Below are 18,028 nucleotides of genomic sequence, written 5' to 3'. Positions count from 1 at the left end.
ATAATAATAATAATAATAATAATAATAATAATAATAATACCCACTGTAGTTAGGAATTGAGAAGTCAGCATTTGGAAATAGAAAGGACAGCTAATGTTTTGTTCTGTCTCAAACCTTGAGTACGACCTTTGTCTTATGGTTTATACGTAGCAAACAGCCTTGTTTGTCATAGGTAGGATTTTAAACTGCATTTTCTGGGTAATTTGAAGTTGGTAAAGGGATTGGCACAGGCAGAGCATTAGTGAGGGTAGAGGTAATTCATCAGGTAGCAGAGTTACAGGTTGATTGGTGGAGAGCAAAAGTGTTAGATGACAGGCCACACATGAGGGTGTTACAGTAGTCAACTCAGGAGATGGTGAGGGTATATCCTAACATTTGTTTATTCGAGTTAAGGAAATGATCACATTTCTGTCTTCATGCTACAGTTTTGCATCCTAAAGCCTGCTTTACACCTTACAATTAAGCATACGATATCGTATGCGATGTGACACGCCTCCATCGTATGTGCGACAAGTTCAATTTGTTGACCGTGTCGCACAAACGATTATTTGCCATCACACGTACTTACCCTTACATACGACCTCGATGTGGGCGGCGAACATCTACTTCCTGGTGTGGGAGGGACGTTCGGCGTCACAGCGATGTCACACGGCAGCCGGAAAATAGAAGCGGAGGGGCGGAGATGAGCGGGACGTAAACATCACGGCCACCTCCTTCCTTCCGCATAGCCGGCGGGAGCCGTGGGACTCAGGTTAAGATCTGTTCATCGTTCCCGGGGTGTCACACACTGCGATGTGTGCTGCCTCGGGAACATTGAACAACCCGACGTGCAATTTTTAGCAAATGAACGATGTGTATGCGAAGAACGATTTTACGTTCAATCGCAATCGCACGTAGCTGTCACACGCACTTACGTCACGAACGATGCCGGATGTGCGTCACCCCGCCGACACATCGTTAGATATGTTGTAGCATGTAAAGCGGGCTTTAGATGCATCTGAAAATTTCCACATTTGTTTTCTAACCATATTGCTCTCACATAATTACAGTATTAATAGCACTCTGTTATTACTCCCAAACATTTCACTGATTCTTTTTGCTTTTTTAATAGAAATGAAAATCGGAAATGAACATGTAGTCAAGCAAAAGGCGGAGGAAGAGGATGATGCAAGACTAAAATAATACACAGGCCCCACATCTTAAACTGTTTACCACATTTGAATTGTCCCCTAACATGAGATGCCTTAAGCTGGGCCATAATGCAGGTGATTTAAGAGAACTGAAGATTGGTTTAACACTAGAAACAAACTTGGAGCTCGTATTTAAATTTCTTTTAGGTTTTTCTTTTTTAAATCAGAGACTTTGTAACCTTGTTTTATTACATATTACAGCCTTACCATAGACAATAATAAATCACAGCAAGTGTCTAATGTATGAAAGGATCAAAGTACATTCAGATGGCTATGTAGAGGGCATAGCCGGACATCAGACTGAGAAATGTCTGAATTCTTTTATTGTGGCTGTAATGCTGATGAACCTTTTGGTGATTGCTTCTGTTGTGTTTTAAGTGCTGGAAAAGCATGCAGACAACATTTCCATACTTATCAGGGCTAAATGACAGGTTATCGATTAGTCTAAGGCTAGATAGGCTAATGAGAACACAAATCTAAGTAGTTGATTGCTTGTCATATTTCTTTTATATGTGTTTTGTAATAAGTCTTCCCAGGTATATTAGCAATAAACATGCACATGGGGTTTCGGCCACCAAAGTGAAGCAAACCGATCACCACCTGTTTTCTGGTGGCAGTTTTAGTTTATACATCCATTTTTAGTAATATTTTATTGAAAAGTAGTTCACGTTGTATAGTTATTTTTGACAATGGTCTGTAAGATAGATAGTAAATCAAGCCTGACAACCCCCCGTATCTTCATCAGAACACAGAATGATAGTAAAAGATCGATGAGGTGTGAAGGAGCAACCTCATTTTTCACATTTATGTCATATCCTGTGAATGTTATCATTTTTCATAAATATCTGGACCTGGCTGTTGTCACAACTCCCTCAAGAAAAAGACCCAAGCAAACAAAGCTAACTGTCCAAGATCCTAAATTTGGGAACTTGTGTTTGTCAGACAGTTATGGCATATCCTGGGTGTAAAATGGGAATCCCTTTTTAATTTTGGCACATGCAAATGCTGCCTTGCAGGTTCAGGTAGGGGTCCAGCTTGTGTTATTCACATCTACAGGCTCAGCACATCTTTCTGTCTATTTCTGCTAGACTGCTGCTGAGGCAGTTGTCTCTTTATGCCCATTTGCACATTGAAGTAATGGAAACAAAAAATGACCATGTCTTGTAGAGATTGTGGGCACATTTTAGCTCTGCGCACCATATACTAAATTACAGTGATGTTGCAAGATGTTGCTCACCGGTGCTGTGGTAAGACCCAGCCACAAGAATCGGAAGTGCGGAGTTCTAACATTTTGCCATTAACAATTATAAAGCCAAATTACTGTAAATCTGTTGAAAACTTTACCTCTCTGTTCTACTTTAATAACGCCATAAAATTGATATATGTAGGGGTCTTTCGCAGTTCTGTATTGTGGCGACATGCATCAGTTGGGAGAATAAAACAACCGTTGGGGTATTTCACAAATTAATCAAATAGAAAACAACAATGTGCTTCTCCAGAATTAAAGCAGAGGCAATGCGGTATTACCCTTTAGACTGCTTTACAACCGAGTCCATGTGGAAGTGTCACACAGCCATGTACATGAAGCATTGTGTATTTTAGCAGCTGAAGAGCAATTAATCGTACATTTTCAACCTCCACTCCATTGTCATGCACAAAATGAATTAAGTGAATAATCCCAGCACCGACGTAGCCTTAATGTTTTAATAGTTAACATATATGATCCTGATAATTCATGATCGCAAGATTACATGCAATATTGCTATACTGCTGTTGTTTGTTCCTTTGTATCACACCTATTCAGTGCTGCTGTGCAGTGATTTACCAGAAATACCATCGATAATGTAATCCTGTAATTATTTACAAGACTGTCTTTTCTATAAAATGTGAATGAAACTTAAGATAAGCCATGAGAAAGGGTTTTTATTAAATAATACAAAGTATGAAGGAGAATAAAATTCAATTCCTTTTTTTCTTAAATTGCACATAATAATTTTCTATATGTAAAAAGGAATCGGTCAGCATAATTTCCCCCCACTCACCTAAACAATTTTTACTACCATGTAGGTCTTTTATGGACTTGTCCAGCAGTACCTATACCTAGATGGTCTGTTACTCCATTACTGAGAAATCAGTGTTTCATTTGCAAATGATGCCGAAGAGTGATTTGTAGATGTGAAGCCTTTGTCACTCCAGCTCTATTCCCCACTCAGAGCTGTTGCCTCCTGCCGCTTGTCGGACTGCTTTTTTGCCTGAAGTCACACTGCATAGAGGCTGTCAGGCAGGAGGAGGATACCACACTGGGTGTGGAATAGACCTGGAGTGACAGAGGCCTCAGATCTGCATATAGCTCTTTAGTATAATTTACATCTCAATTCATACACTAATTTCTCTGTAATAGACTGGCCATGTAAAGGTATAGCTGGGCTTGTGTTTGAAAGCGCTCCACAAATATAGTTTTGAAGTGTGAAATCCTGCTGACATATTCCCTTTAACTGGGTTGGTACTATGTAATTATCTAAGATGAAATTGTACAGCAAATGTTTTAATTTATGACCTTTTATTAAGTATTAAAGTAGATTTTAAAAAAAAATAACAAATGTATTTTTTGTTTTTTCTTTATTTGGTTTACATTTAGCTCACCCGCATAAAAAATGAAAATTTGTAAGATGTAATAACAGTCAGCTGTGCTTTCTAATCATGCAGGAGATCAGGATACCACCTTTCAGATAAGGATCCTGTGGAGGGAAGGGTAGCACAGCTCTCAGTCTCTCAAGGCCCCTTTACACACTGAGCCTTACTAGCGATCCCACCAGTGATTCCAACCTGGCCGGGATCGCTACAAAGGCTCTGGTGAGTCGCTGGTGAGCTGTCAAACAGGCAAACCTGGAAAACGACGCAACAGCGATCCGGACCTGCAGAACGACCTAGCTGGTCATTGGGGACGTTGTAAAGCAGCTTTTTGAAACGGAAGTCGCTAACGAAGTCGCTGTAAAGGCCCCTTTACACACTGAGACTTTCTAGCGATCATGCTGCACAGCGGGAAACAAAGGACCAAAGAATGGTACTGAGAGATATGTAGTGATCAGCAACCTCACAGCAGGGGCCAGGTCGCTGATGTGTTTCACACACTGCAATGTCACTGGGGAGGTCGCTATTATGTCACAAAACCGGTGACGTTACAGCGATGTCGTTTGCACTGTTGCAGTGTGTAAAGGGGCTTTCAGAGTACTCTCAGTTCAGCTGTACTGTGCTTTACCCAACACTGCCTGTCCACAGATATCTCTAATCACATTTGTCTGTTGTGTACAGATAAACTTATAATCACTTTGAGATGTGATCAGCGCAGGGTGTCATTACATCTCACAGCATTGTAGTCCAGAATGGGTAGGTTTCTCCTGTGGGAGATGCTATGACAGCCCTGATGCAGAGAGAATTAGATGTTGCACAGCAGAGTAAGTGTGATACTTAAGGCCCCTTTACACACTGCAACATCGCTAGCGATATCGCTGTAACGTCACTGGTTTTGTGACGTAATAGCGACCTCCCCAGCGACATTGCAGTGTGTGGCACGTATCAGCGACCTGGCCCCCGCTGTGAGGTCGCTGATTGCTACAAGTCGTTCAGGACCATTCTTTGGTCCTTTGTTTCCCGCTGCGCAGCGTGTATTGGTGTGTTTGACACCGTTACAACGAATCGTTAGCGACCCAGCCCATAGGCGTGCTAGCGTTCCTTTTCCAGTGAGGTCGTTCTGCAGGTCCGTATTGCTGCTGCGTCGTTGGCTAGATCTGCCTGTTTGACAGCTCACCAGCGACTATTAGAGACTTTCCATCGATCCCGGCCAGGTCGAGATCGCTGGTGGGTTTCGCTAGAAAGTCTGTGTGTAAAGGGGCCTTAACACTCTTGACAATCATGAGAGCTTATAGAAGGATTTGTAATGTGACACAACTAAAGTCGTCAGTTGTACTTTCCCCCACCTTTTCCACATTGACTCAGAACTGTATTATTACATCTCACATTTTGAGAACCTTGCTTTTAGCCATGCTAGGGGTGCGTTCTTCATTCCTTTGAGTGTTTGTGCCTGCTTATGATTAGTCAGCTAGTACAGAGCACTAATGAAAACTGTCTGGTAACACCCATTTGGACTTATACTTTGATTACTAATATCACTGCAACAGATGGGTGAAATAAAAAAAAATATGAAGTTGAGGTAAAGATTTACAGAAGGGAACACTTATTCACATGAACAAGTAAGGTTCTGATCACACAGGAGGCGCTACAAGACTCCATTCAGGGTGTGTTTTACAACAAAGGGTCGATATTGACATTTAGGATTGCTACTTCCAATAGGTGGCACTAGAGTTCAAGTTGTTTTTCTGTCTGAAGAGGCAATTTGCATATTAAATTTCTCAGAGGAGCATGCAAGGCTTTTAAGTCTCATACTGGCATGCCAGACCTGGTGTGTCACTCTCCATAAGAGGAAAACGTACCCCTTAAATAGCAGTGCTGAGTACTTTGAGCACAGCAGGGTGATGCTCTGAACCCTGCAGCCATAAGCGCAGGTTGGGCAGCCTGGAATTGTGCTACTGCTTCCTGTTCTCACCACTGGAAGAAGTCACCTCTGTAGTCCTACTCTCACTGCTTAGAGCAGGACTGCAGCAGTGACTTCTTCCAGTGGTGAGAACAGCTCAGTAGCCTAACATTAATAGTACAATGTCAGGTTGCCGATCCGTGCTCACCGATGCTGCACAACATTACTTGTTGCAGAACACTTAGCAGTGACAGGGGAAATTGTAGCTCAGAAGACCCCTCTGGACTCCAAGAAAATGGCACTTGGCTCCCCCCACAGCTGTAAACTAGACAGCCTAGGGGGCGGGCCCAGGTCACAGCTGGAGGCAACCAAAGTAAAGGATATGCGATCGGACAGCAACCTCAGTCTCTTATGGCCCGGAGCTGTTGTATTTGTAATGTGTTCAAACATTTCCGCACCAGTAAATAAAAATGGCAGCCCTCAGCGGCTGCAAAAAAACAAAACTTAACATATTTTACATTAAAAATATTTACCTTATTGTTACTAAAAGTATATAAAAGTTAATAAAAATTGCAACACTTTCCTTTTAAGGTTGAGGATGGAGTGTGTAACTTAAGGCCCAGTCACACACAACGACTTACCAGCGATCCCCAAAACGATGCGACCTGATAGGGATCGCTGGTAAGTCGCTGGGAGGTCGCTGGTGAGATGTCACACAGTCAGACCTTACCAACGATGCAGGAATGATACAGGTCGCAGTAGCGACCTGTATAACGATCTCGGCAGTCACTGTGACCCTGTCACACAGTGTCAAACACAGCGATGTGTCCTGCCCAGCAGGACATCGCCTTTGAAGAAAATAGCTGGGACTAGCTATCTCACAGCAGGGGCCTGATCGCTGGTAGATGTCACACATAACGAGATCGCTAACGGGATCGCTACTGCGTTACAGAAACCGTGACTCAGCTGCGATCTCGTTATGTGTGACGGTACCTTTAGGCCCGTTTCACACGTCAGTGAAAAACAGACGTTTTTCACTGGCGTGTAAAACACGCACATGTCCCTGCGTGTGCCGTGAATCTCGGCACACGTGGGTTGTCTAAGTGCAATCCGGGCTCCGTTCTCCGTGGCCCGTGATTGCACTTAGAAATCAACTCACCTGTCCCCGCTCCCGCTCTCCATGGTGCTGAATCCTCCCGCGGTGCAGCATCCGGCCGGCGGTGACCCCTGCAGCAGCTGCTTCCGGGTCGGCTGTGTCGCACATAATGAATATGCGCGAAAGTAATCAGCCGGCTTAGAAGCAGCAGGCTGCACGGGCTGCAGAGGACATCGCTGGACGCCGGAAGAGTTAAAATGTTTTTTATTTTAAAAGCACGTTTTTTTCTGGCACGTGTTTCACGGACCACACCACTGCGTGGTCCGTGGAACATCAGTGATGCCAGAAAAAAATGGACATGTCTCTGTGCGGCAAACACGCACACGCGGGTACGCCGCACGGAGACACGTGCAGTGAAAAATCACTGACGTGTGAGCAGACCCATTCATTAGAATGGGTCTGCGTATGTCAGTGATTCTGGTACGTTTAAAAAAAAAAGCACAAACGTACCAGAATCACTGACATGTGAAAGGGGCCTTAGTCTGGCCTGCAGACAGACATTGTCTGAAAAGGGGCATGGTTACCCTCATGCAAACAGCTGTCAATGTCTGATAGCGGTATTTAAAAAGTGTTCACTGGTGTGCATGCATACTAGCTCCCATACACCCCTCCATGACTATTGGAATTGCTTTTTTCCTGTAGGTCTATACTGTTTGCAGTGGGGTCTACCATATCAATTTTTGCATCGGATAGCAGGAGAGAGTCACCTGCTTCGAACCCAACTGCAGATTGTCACTGAACACACAGGGCAGTGGTAATCAGCTGTTATTTTTCATTTTCTTCTTTATGTATACAGCAGTATGCAGGAGTAGCTATCTGCGACATGGACTGTGGTGCCTCGGAGAAGAACCTCTAATATTGGCAAAGAGCGAGCGAGGGAGAGGAGTCTCAGCACCACAGACAATGCAGCATGACAGGAGCAGAAACTTGTCTGCATTGCTGTCCTCCTCCTGTCTGTCCATCATTCCTCTATTCCTGACCCATCCATGGCTCTCCTAGGATGTGGGGAGTGAAGAAAAATCTGCAAAGCCAAAATGCAGATCCATCATATAATAGGTCAGAGTGCAGGTGTGTGTGTGTGTGTGTGTGCGTGTGCGTGTGTGTGTGTGCACATAGAATACTAAATCATGTTTTTACTGCATGTTCAGCCCCTTTAAAAAGGTTTTCCATTTTTTTTGGCAACATCCATTTTTCCATAGGTCCAGCGCTGGCACACCACAACTTCTCAATTCTTTGTTGGTAGGCTACACCAATAATATCAATGCTACAGCTCACAGAACTACAGCTACTCTCTGTACTCTCCACATTAATGCCAAGATAATCAGTACCTAAAAAGCGGAGCCTAATAATCACGTCAACATTACAGCCTGTCACCAAATTCTGGAGCAACAATGGAGAGTCAGAGCTTGACTTGCAGACGTGGAGTAGAATAGTTATTTTGTATTTCTGCAGGCCTCTGGAATAAACAAAAAAAAAATAAATCTTCTGTTCATATTAAGTTTACGACCTTTGTTTAACATATACATCAGGACTTTACCTGAGGAAGCTGCTTGAGAGAACTTATAGTTTCCTAGAAAGGCTTTCCATCTGTCTTTAAGGAGTTTCTAGAATTGCTAAGCTTTCATGTTTTTGCTTTAACTCAACTGTCCACCTCAAGTCTTCTCAATTTGGTTGAATTCAGGAGATTGTGGAGGACATATTATCTGTCCTGTTGCTGGGTAAGTATTGTTGACTTATTCCAAATTCAAAGCACAGTGTCATCAGCATAGCACACCACACAATCACATCTTCCCCTCCATGTGTCAGTGCGCATCCCACTTGTAGGAACCATCTGCTCACATTTTCTGTATTTTACAAAGATATGGCGGTTGGTAGCAAAAATCTCAAATTTTGACTCCTCAGACCAGAGCAAAAGTTTTAGCTGAGCTAATATCCAGATGTTGTATGACTTGTCCCAAACAACTGTTCGCTATTTGTTTGTGGTCATAATGAATGGCTCATTTGTGAAAAGTAGGCCTTTATCATGAAATTGTTGCAGTCTCCTTAAAGGTCCAGTCACACTAAGCAACTTACCAGCGATCCCAACAACGATAGGGATCGCTGGTAAGTTGCTAGGAGGTTGCTGGTGAGCTGTCACACTGCGACGCTCCAGCGATCCCACCAGCAACCTGACCTGGCAGGGATCGCTGGAGCGTGGCTACACGAGTTGCTGGTGAGCTCACCAGCAACCAGTGACCAGCCCCCAGTCTCCTAGTTACAGCACACATCAGGTTAATTAACCCGATGTGTGCTGCAGCTAAATGTGCACAGAGCAGGGAGCAGCGCACACTGAGCGCTGGCTCCTTGCTCTCCTAGTTACAGCACACATCGGGTTAATTGCCTGATGTGTGCTGCAGCTAAATGTGCACAGAGCAGGGAGCAGCGCACACTGCTTAGTGCTGGCTCCTTGCTCTCCTAGTTACAGCACACATCGGGTTAATTACCTGATGTGTGCTGCAGCTACATGTGCACAGAGCAGGAGCCGGCACTGACAGTGAGAGCGGAGGAGGCTGGTATCAAAGGTAAATATCGGGTAACCAAGGACAGGGCTTCTTGGTTACCCGATGTTTACATTGGTTACCAGCCTCAGCAGAAGCCGGCTCCTGCTCACTGCACATTAGTTGTTGCTGTCTCGCTGTCACACACAGCGATCTGTGCTTCACAGCAGGACAGCAACAACTAAAAAATGGCCCAGGACATTCAGCAACAACCAACGACCTCACAGCAGGGGCCAGGTTGTTGCTGGATGTCACACACAGCAACATCGCTAGCAACGTCACAAAAGTTGTTCGTTACCAGCGATGTTGCTAGCGATGTTGCTTAGTGTGACGGGGCCTTTAGACTGTTGTTGTTTAAATGTGTGAGATGAGAGTTATCTCATGTGCTGTTAATTTGTAGTTTAAAGGTCCAGTCACACTAAGCAACTTACCAGCGATCCCAACAACGATAGGGATCGCTGGTAAGTTGCTAGGAGGTTGCTGGTGAGCTGTCACACTGCGACGCTCCAGCGATCCCACCAGCAACCTGACCTGGCAGGGATCGCTGGAGCGTGGCTACACGAGTTGCTGGTGAGCTCACCAGCAACCAGTGACCAGCCCCCAGTCTCCTAGTTACAGCACACATCAGGTTAATTAACCCGATGTGTGCTGCAGCTAAATGTGCACAGAGCAGGGAGCAGCGCACACTGAGCGCTGGCTCCTTGCTCTCCTAGTTACAGCACACATCGGGTTAATTGCCTGATGTGTGCTGCAGCTAAATGTGCACAGAGCAGGGAGCAGCGCACACTGCTTAGTGCTGGCTCCTTGCTCTCCTAGTTACAGCACACATCGGGTTAATTACCTGATGTGTGCTGCAGCTACATGTGCACAGAGCAGGAGCCGGCAGCACAGGCAGTGAGAGCGGAGGAGGCTGGTATCAAAGGTAAATATCGGGTAACCAAGGACAGGGCTTCTTGGTTACCCGATGTTTACATTAGTTACCAGCCTCAGCAGAAGCTGGCTCCCTGCTCACTGCACATTAGTTGTTGCTGTCTCGCTGTCACACACAGCGATCTGTGCTTCACAGCAGGACAGCAACAACTAAAAAATGGCCCAGGACATTCAGCAACAACCAACGACCTCACAGCAGGGGCCAGGTTGTTGCTGGATGTCACACACAGCAACATCGCTAGCAACGTCACAAAAGTTGTTCGTTACCAGCGATGTTGCTAGCGATGTTGCTTAGTGTGACGGGGCCTTAAGGCTAGTAACTGATGAACTTATACTCTGCAGCAGAGATAATTCTTGGTTTTCCTTTCCTGGCACGGTTTTTATGAGAGCCATTTACAGTTGAAACCAGAAGTTTACATACACAAAGTCAATATTTATGAGTGGCCATCACAAAGTCCTGATCTCAATCCTGTTGAAAATGTATGGGCAAAGAAGAAAAGGTAGGTGCGAGCAAGGTGACCTACAAGCATGACTCCGTTACACCCGTTTTTTCAGGAGGAATTGGCCCAAATTCCTACCAACTATAGTGAGAAGCTTGTGACAGGATATCCAAAATATTTGACCCAATTCATACAGTTTAAGGGCAAATTCTACCAAATACTAATGAAATGTATGTAAACTTTTGAGTTTTATTACTTTTGTAGAATGTTAATAAAAATGGCTTAAAACATTCTCTCTTTCATTATTCTGGCATTTGGTAAATATAAATAATTTAGTTCCTAATTGACCTAAAATGGAAAAGTTTATTCTGATTTCATGTCAGATAGTGAGAAAAACCTCTGGCTTGAAATATATAATGATTGGTTTTCACTAATGCACTTGAGGATACCTTTTAAGGTTCTGGTCTTTAATGATGGTGTTATTTCTCTTTACCTAGTTGAGTGGCTCCTACCATATACCAGTTTTGGAATAGGGCTCAGCATTACTGGAACGGTGTACCAACACTGCCTCTGCACAACACAGCTAATGGATGTAACCGTTTCTAAAGACCAGGTATTCCACAAAAGGTCTCTTAAAGAGGCATGCCTGTGCATTGGAAGCTGTTTCGGGCTACTACCTGATGAAACCGCTTGAGAAAATGTCAAGGGTGTGTAATGTTGTCATCTGGGAACAAGGGAGTACTTTGATGTTTTCATGTATCCTTTCTTGGTTTTAGTGGACATTACTCACATTCCAATAAGGACAAAGAAAACCATTGCAAGAACAAGTGTGTCCAAACTTTTGAAAGGTACTGGACATGTTGGGAGACTTCCCCAAGTGAAATCGGTGAGGGTCCAGCACGTGGCACCTGTACAGTAATCTCTTCTCGGTGCTTAATGGGGTGTTAGCACTTGCAGAGCTATATTGCACAGCTTCATCAGCACTGTAGTTGCCACTTCTGGATACTTCAGGATTGCCCCTATTCGAATGAATGAGAGTGGATATGCAGTATCAACTGTGCTGTTCTGCTCTGCAACTGTGATCATCCTGGCCCCGAGAACAGTTGATCAGTGGGGATTTGTGATGTTTGAACCCCATATTGATTTCCTATCTATAGAATAGATCATCAATGTAACACCAGTGGAGCAACTCAAGGTATGGAAGTTCCAAGTTTAACTGTATGTGCGCACCTTGCGTATTTGCATGCAGTTACGCTGCAATCTGCACCGCTGTGTAACTGCATGCGTCCTGCGTCCCCAGCATAATCTATGAAGATTATGCAGGAGACGTGCACATGTGGCGTATTAGAGCGCTGCGCTTCGGCTGCTGCCCGAAGCGCGCGTTCTAAGAAGTGACATGTCACTTATTCCGTGCGCTCTGCATGCATTCCCCGCTCTGTATATGGGAGGGGCTGCACTCAGAGCGCATGAAATCGGCTTTTTTTTTTTCATTACGGACTCTTTCTGCAGCGATTTGAAGTGCACGTGTGCTGTTCAAATCGCTGCAGAAATTTCTGGAGGGACAGAACGCTACGTGCGCACATAGCATTAGTCTGCAAGAACAAGTGTCATAACTTCACAGAAGTCTAGTGTAGGAGTTGAAGGAACTAGGTCAGGATGTATGTTCTTAATTAGAAAACTGGTTAAGTGACACTTGATCATTTGTTGGCATCACAAAACTGTCAAACATTCAAGATACTAGGAGTATGTTTAATTCACTCATGGAAACTAGACTGCAAGGAAGTGACAAACGCCGTAAAATATGTCTCAGAGCTGGAACTCACACCATAAGAACTTACAAGGCCCAAGTTAAAGACCATGCATAGTAATACCTTGACTTAAGAGGTTAATTTGTCCTGTGACTGAGCTCTTAAGGGTATGTGCGCACGTTGCTTTTTACCTGCTTTTTTGCTGCTTTTTCTTCTGCGCTGTTTAATGCCAAAATGGATGTGTTCTTCTATTCAAGCAAAGTCTATGGGAATTTGGGTTTCTTGTTCACACTATGTTGTTCAAAATGCTGCCTTTTTGTGGCAGAACTTTGGTCAAAAACTCAGCTTTGCAGTGCAAAACCCAAATGGCAAAAACAATTGACATGTTGCTTCTTTGAAAAGCTGAGTTTTTGACCAAAGTTCTGCCACAAAAAGGCAGCATTTTGAACAACATAGTGTGAACAAGAAACCCAAATTCCCATAGACTTTGCTTGAATAGAAGAACACATCCATTTTGGCATTAAACAGCGCAGAAGAAAAAGCAGCAAAAAAGCAGGTAAAAAGCAGGTAAAAAGCAACGTGCGCACATACCCTCACTCAATTTTCTCTTATGTCAAATTAAATTTCCCCATTAAAATTAACTGAAATGCTATTAATCCATATCAGCCCCTACTTATGGACCCCATCCTGGTATATGGCCCCATTCTGGTATATACAGTATGAACCCCATTCTGATATATATCATAGTCCCCCATTGTTGTACATGGCCCCCCTTGCTGGTAGATATGACCCCCCCACCCCGGTACTTGCTTGCCCGACCCCCCCCCCCTCCTCCCCTCCCTCTGCATGAGATGAGGATGTTGCGCAGCAGGGGACTGGAGGGACGGTGAGTATAATAATTTTTTTTAACTGTGTGCAGTGTGATTCAGACAGCTGATCAGCTGCCTGCATGGGATGAGGACGCTGCACTGCGGGGGATCAGACTGAGTGTGAGGATAAGCTGCTCGTAACTCACATTTATGCTCACATCATGAAGCAAAAAAGATAGAGCGACAGCTAGTATCTTGAAAAATTCATAAGTTGGTACACTCTTAAATCAAGATATTCCTGCATGTCCATATATAATATGTAGACTAATTATTTTAACCAAGTTACCAGCCTCCGCCGCTCTCACGCTGCCAGCGCAGGCTACCAGCTCTCTGCACATGTGGCTGCAGAACACATCGGGTAATTAACTGTAGCTAGGAGAGCAGGGAGCCAGCGCTCAGTATGCCCGGCTCCCTGCACATGTTGCATCACAGCGACGCGTGTCGTTATGGTCGCTGCTTCGCCTGCTGTGTTTGACAGCTAAGCAGCGATCATAACAGCGACTTACAAGGTCGCTGTTACGTCACAGAAAATGGTGACGTAACAGCGACGTCGTTGTCGCTTAGTGTGAACCCAGCTTTAGTTACACTTGCGGTTTTACCTGTGAGAAAAGGTTCCAGGATCAAGGAAGTGCTGGCGTGCTATTTAATTACACATAATCTAAAATCCATTATTGGACTCACCGCATGTAGACAACCATATCTCTCATTGACCATCACCACCTCCCTATGTATGTAGTTTCACATAGCTCCTCCTTATATACCCCGAGGTCACACACTTTATATGTTAATATACACCAAACAACGTACCACTCAAGCAGTGTTGGTGGTGATGCGACCGCAAAGCAGACTCTGACAATAAGGTAAACCAAGTCTCTGGGTGCCGCTGCCCTCTTGGGGGAGCTTGTCCGGGTGTCCGTCCCCTCTGGTACTGCTGGATGGTCCGGAGCCTGCCTCAGTGCACAATTAGAAATGTTCTGGTGGCCTGTTGGCTTAAAGCTGTCCAGGCCCCACCCCCTGCTTGTTGGTAGTGGCGCTGCACTCTCAAGGGCTCACGCTTGGGATTTCCGTGGGTTGGAAAGACCCTATCCCCCTTGTTGCGCTAGTGCCCCCGTTCTCTGAGCTTCTTGGGGACAGTCCATAAAGTCACTATCCTCCACAGGTTAGTTGCCAGGTTGCCTGAAGCTACTCCCCGACCTAGGGTCCTGTAACCCGCCGTTCTTTCAGTCCCAGATCGGTTATTAGGCTCGAGCTGCTGACTGTCCTCCAAGACCGGGTCTAGGCACCCAGCCTCAATACCCTGGGACCGGGTCTCCGACTCCTCTGGGCCCAGACCACTGTCTGCGGCCCAACCTGCAACATACAGGGAGCCATCACTCCCTCAGCTCCTCACTTCTTGTGGGCTACTAGTGCTCTGTCTACTTCCCTCCCACCAGTCTGCCTGACCCCTAGGTGGGGGGCCCTATTCCAGCTAGGCAGCTCACTGGTGTGTCTGACAGGGTGTGAGGTGTGGTTGGGATTTGGACGCTGATGGAGGCAGTACCATAGGTTGGGAACCCAGAACTATGAGGGGTTGAGTCCTGCACCAAAGAGTAGAAAGTGCAGTACCCTGTGACGCCCTGACTAGTCCAGGGGCGTCACACCTATATACTTATTTTACATGAATATATTTAATAATCGCTGCCCCATCACTATTCCACAACTTTGACCTTGATCCCATGCATGTTATTACCACGGGGTCTGCTCTGCTCATCATGCACGCGTTCACCAGAGCCTGACAATGCGGTGAGTGATCCGTCCACCATCTAACGTCACCAGCGCCTAGGAACATTCACTGACGCGGCGGTAACACACCCACCGCCTGATATCACCAGCATGCACGCTTTCTTAGCGCTTAGCAACATGACGCTCTGGCTTCCTGCCGCTCTACATCACAGACATGCGCAGCAGGCGCTCCAGTTAATTGTGATTGACCCTCACCACCACCAATGAACACACAATAGTTGCGGTCACGCTGCATTTAATAATAATGTTATTTCTATAGTGCCAACATATTACGCAGAGCTTTACAATTCAGAGGGGACATGTACACCATCTGAGACAAAATAAAATTAAGATATCAGAAGGTGTGAGGGCCCTGCTCGTAAGCTTACAGTCTAAAGGTGGTGTCACAAATAGCGACGACGACAACAACGTCGCTGCTAAGTCACCATTTCCTGTGACGTAGCAGCGCTGTCGCTTTGTGTGACATCCAGCAACGACCTGGCCTCTGCTGTGAGGTCACCGGTCGTTGCTGAATGCCCAGCTTCATTTTTTGGATGTTACTCTCCCGCTGTGAAGCACACATCGCTGTGTGTGACAGCGAGAGAGCGACGAACTGAAGCGAGCAGGGAGCCGGCGGCTGGCAGCCTGCGGTAAGCTGTAACCACGGAAAACATCGGGTAACCAAGAAGCCCTTTCCTTGGTTACCCGATATTTACCTTAGTTACTAGCGTACGCCGCTCTCACACTGCCAGTGCCGGCTCCCTGCTCCCTGTACACGTAGCTGGAGTACACATCGGGTAATTAACCCGATTGTGTACTCTGGTGGCTAGGAGTGCAGGGAACAGGGAGCCGGCACTGACAGCGTGAGAGCGGCGGACGTTAGTAACTAAGGTAAATATCGGGTAACCAAGAGAAGTGCTTTCCTTGGTTACCCGATATTTACCTTAGTTATGCTTCCACGCGTCGCTGCTAGCTGGGGGCTGGTCACTGGTGAGATCTGCCTGTTTGACAGCTCACCAGCGACCATGTAACGACGCAGCAGCGATCCTGATAATGTCAGATCGCTGGTCGTGATCGCTGCTGCGTCGCTATGTGTGACACCACCTTTACAGTCATTTAATGGACCCCTGCTCCTTACATAAACATGCCATACAGGCATCAGCATTTATTGGGCTCAGCCCTTTATGTCCTGCATTGCTCTGTGTCTATAACCCCTATAGTTATCATATATCCAGTTCAGCTTTACTTAAAGGGTGGTCCCCCTTTAACCATCATCTTTATTGCCATTTAGTGCTTTTTATTACGGTTGTATTTATGGTATATAACTTTGTACATTATCTGTAAATATTTTTCCTTTACTTATATTTAGTTTTCTTTTTCAGTGACTTTTTGAGAACGACCCGGATGGGTCGCTTATCACCCTTGAGTTATGTATATACCACAATAAACCCCATTATTGCATGAACTTTTTGAGAGTGTACGGAATTATTCAGTTGACATACTGAAGCAGAGCATAATCCCTCCTTTCAAAAACTGGACTGCAAGGTAGTATTCCAACATGATAACAACCCCAAACACCACTATTGCCTTGGTAAAGAAACTAAGGGGTACTTTGCACACTACGACATCGCAAGCTGATGCTGCGATGCAGAGAGCGATAGTTCCCGCCCCCGTCGCAGCTGCGATATTGTGATAGATGCCGAAGCGAACATTATCGCTACGGCAGCTTCACATGCACTCACCTGACCTGAGACGTCGCTCTGGCCGGCGACCCGCCTCCTTATTAAGGGGGCAGGTCGTGCGGCGTCACTACAACGTCACACGGCAGGCGGGCAATAGGAGTGGAGGGGTGGAGATGAGCGGGATGTAAACATCCCGCCCACCTCCTTCCGCATGGCCGACGTGAGCCACAGTGATGCAGGTAGATGTTCCTCGCTCCTGCGACTTCACACAGCTGCCGCAGGAGCGAGGAACAACATCGGACCGTCGCGTCAGCGTAATTATGGAATTCGCCGACGCTACACCGATGATACGATTATGACGCTTTTGCGCTCGTTAATCGTATCATCTAGGATTTACACACTACGATGTCGAGAGCGACGCAGGAGGTACTTCACTTTCGACATCGCACATGCGATGTTGTAGTGTACAAAGTACCTCTAAGGGTAAAGGTGATGGACTGCGCAAGCACGTCTCCAGATCTAAACCCTATTGAATAACTGTGTGGTATCCTCAAAACAGAAGGTGGAGGAGTCCAAGGTCTCTAAAATCCACCAGCTCTGTGATGCAGTCATGGCGGAGCGGAAGAGGATTCCAGTGGCTCCCGTAAAGCTCTAGTGAACTCCATGCCCAAGAGAGTTAAGGCAGTGTATGGAAATAATGGGTGACACACAAAATGTTGACACTTTGGCGTAATTTGGCCATTTTCCCTTAGGGGCAGGGGTGGAGTCGGTAAGCCAAACCGTCGACTCAGACTCAGACTCCTCAATTTCTCTTGCACCGACTCAGACTCCTACATACAGTATATTGCTTATAGTTAGGTGAAAAATTTATTGTAGTACATGAACATGTGTATGTGAACATCAGACATTTAATAATTTTTATGATACAATAATCAAGATATTTGGATAGAACATAATATATTTATTGGAATACAACTTTAGAACACAAACTGTAAAATTGTAAATATGTAATACACTATGTAATATACAGTAGATACATATATATCGTGTGTGTGTATATACAGTGCTGGCCAAAAGTATTGGCACCCCTGCAATTCTGTCGGATAACACTCTGTTTCTTCCTGAAAATTATTGCAATCACAAATTCTTTGGTATTATTATCTTCATTTATTTTGCTTGCAATG

At 45.3% G+C, this 18,028-nt stretch overlaps 1 protein-coding gene across 2 annotated transcripts in view; it reads left to right on the top strand.

Annotated features, from left to right (window-relative positions):
• GOLM1 (golgi membrane protein 1) overlaps nt 1-3,777 on the top strand; it is a 164,528-nt gene extending 160,751 nt beyond the window's left edge. For both annotated transcript variants that reach the window (XM_075318475.1, XM_075318466.1), the window contains one exon: nt 1,112-3,777. In XM_075318475.1, coding sequence (XP_075174590.1) covers nt 1,112-1,182 — 71 coding nt within the window. In that variant the 3' untranslated portion in view covers nt 1,183-3,777. The remainder of the gene's footprint in view (nt 1-1,111) is intronic.
• The last annotated feature ends 14,251 nt before the right edge of the window (nt 3,778-18,028 follow it).

The sequence above is a fragment of the Anomaloglossus baeobatrachus genome, chromosome 1 (assembly GCF_048569485.1).
Source record: "Anomaloglossus baeobatrachus isolate aAnoBae1 chromosome 1, aAnoBae1.hap1, whole genome shotgun sequence".
NCBI lineage: Eukaryota > Metazoa > Chordata > Amphibia > Anura > Aromobatidae > Anomaloglossus > Anomaloglossus baeobatrachus.
Note: the sequence above shows the minus strand (reverse complement) of the source record. Positions and strands in the feature narration are given on the sequence as shown.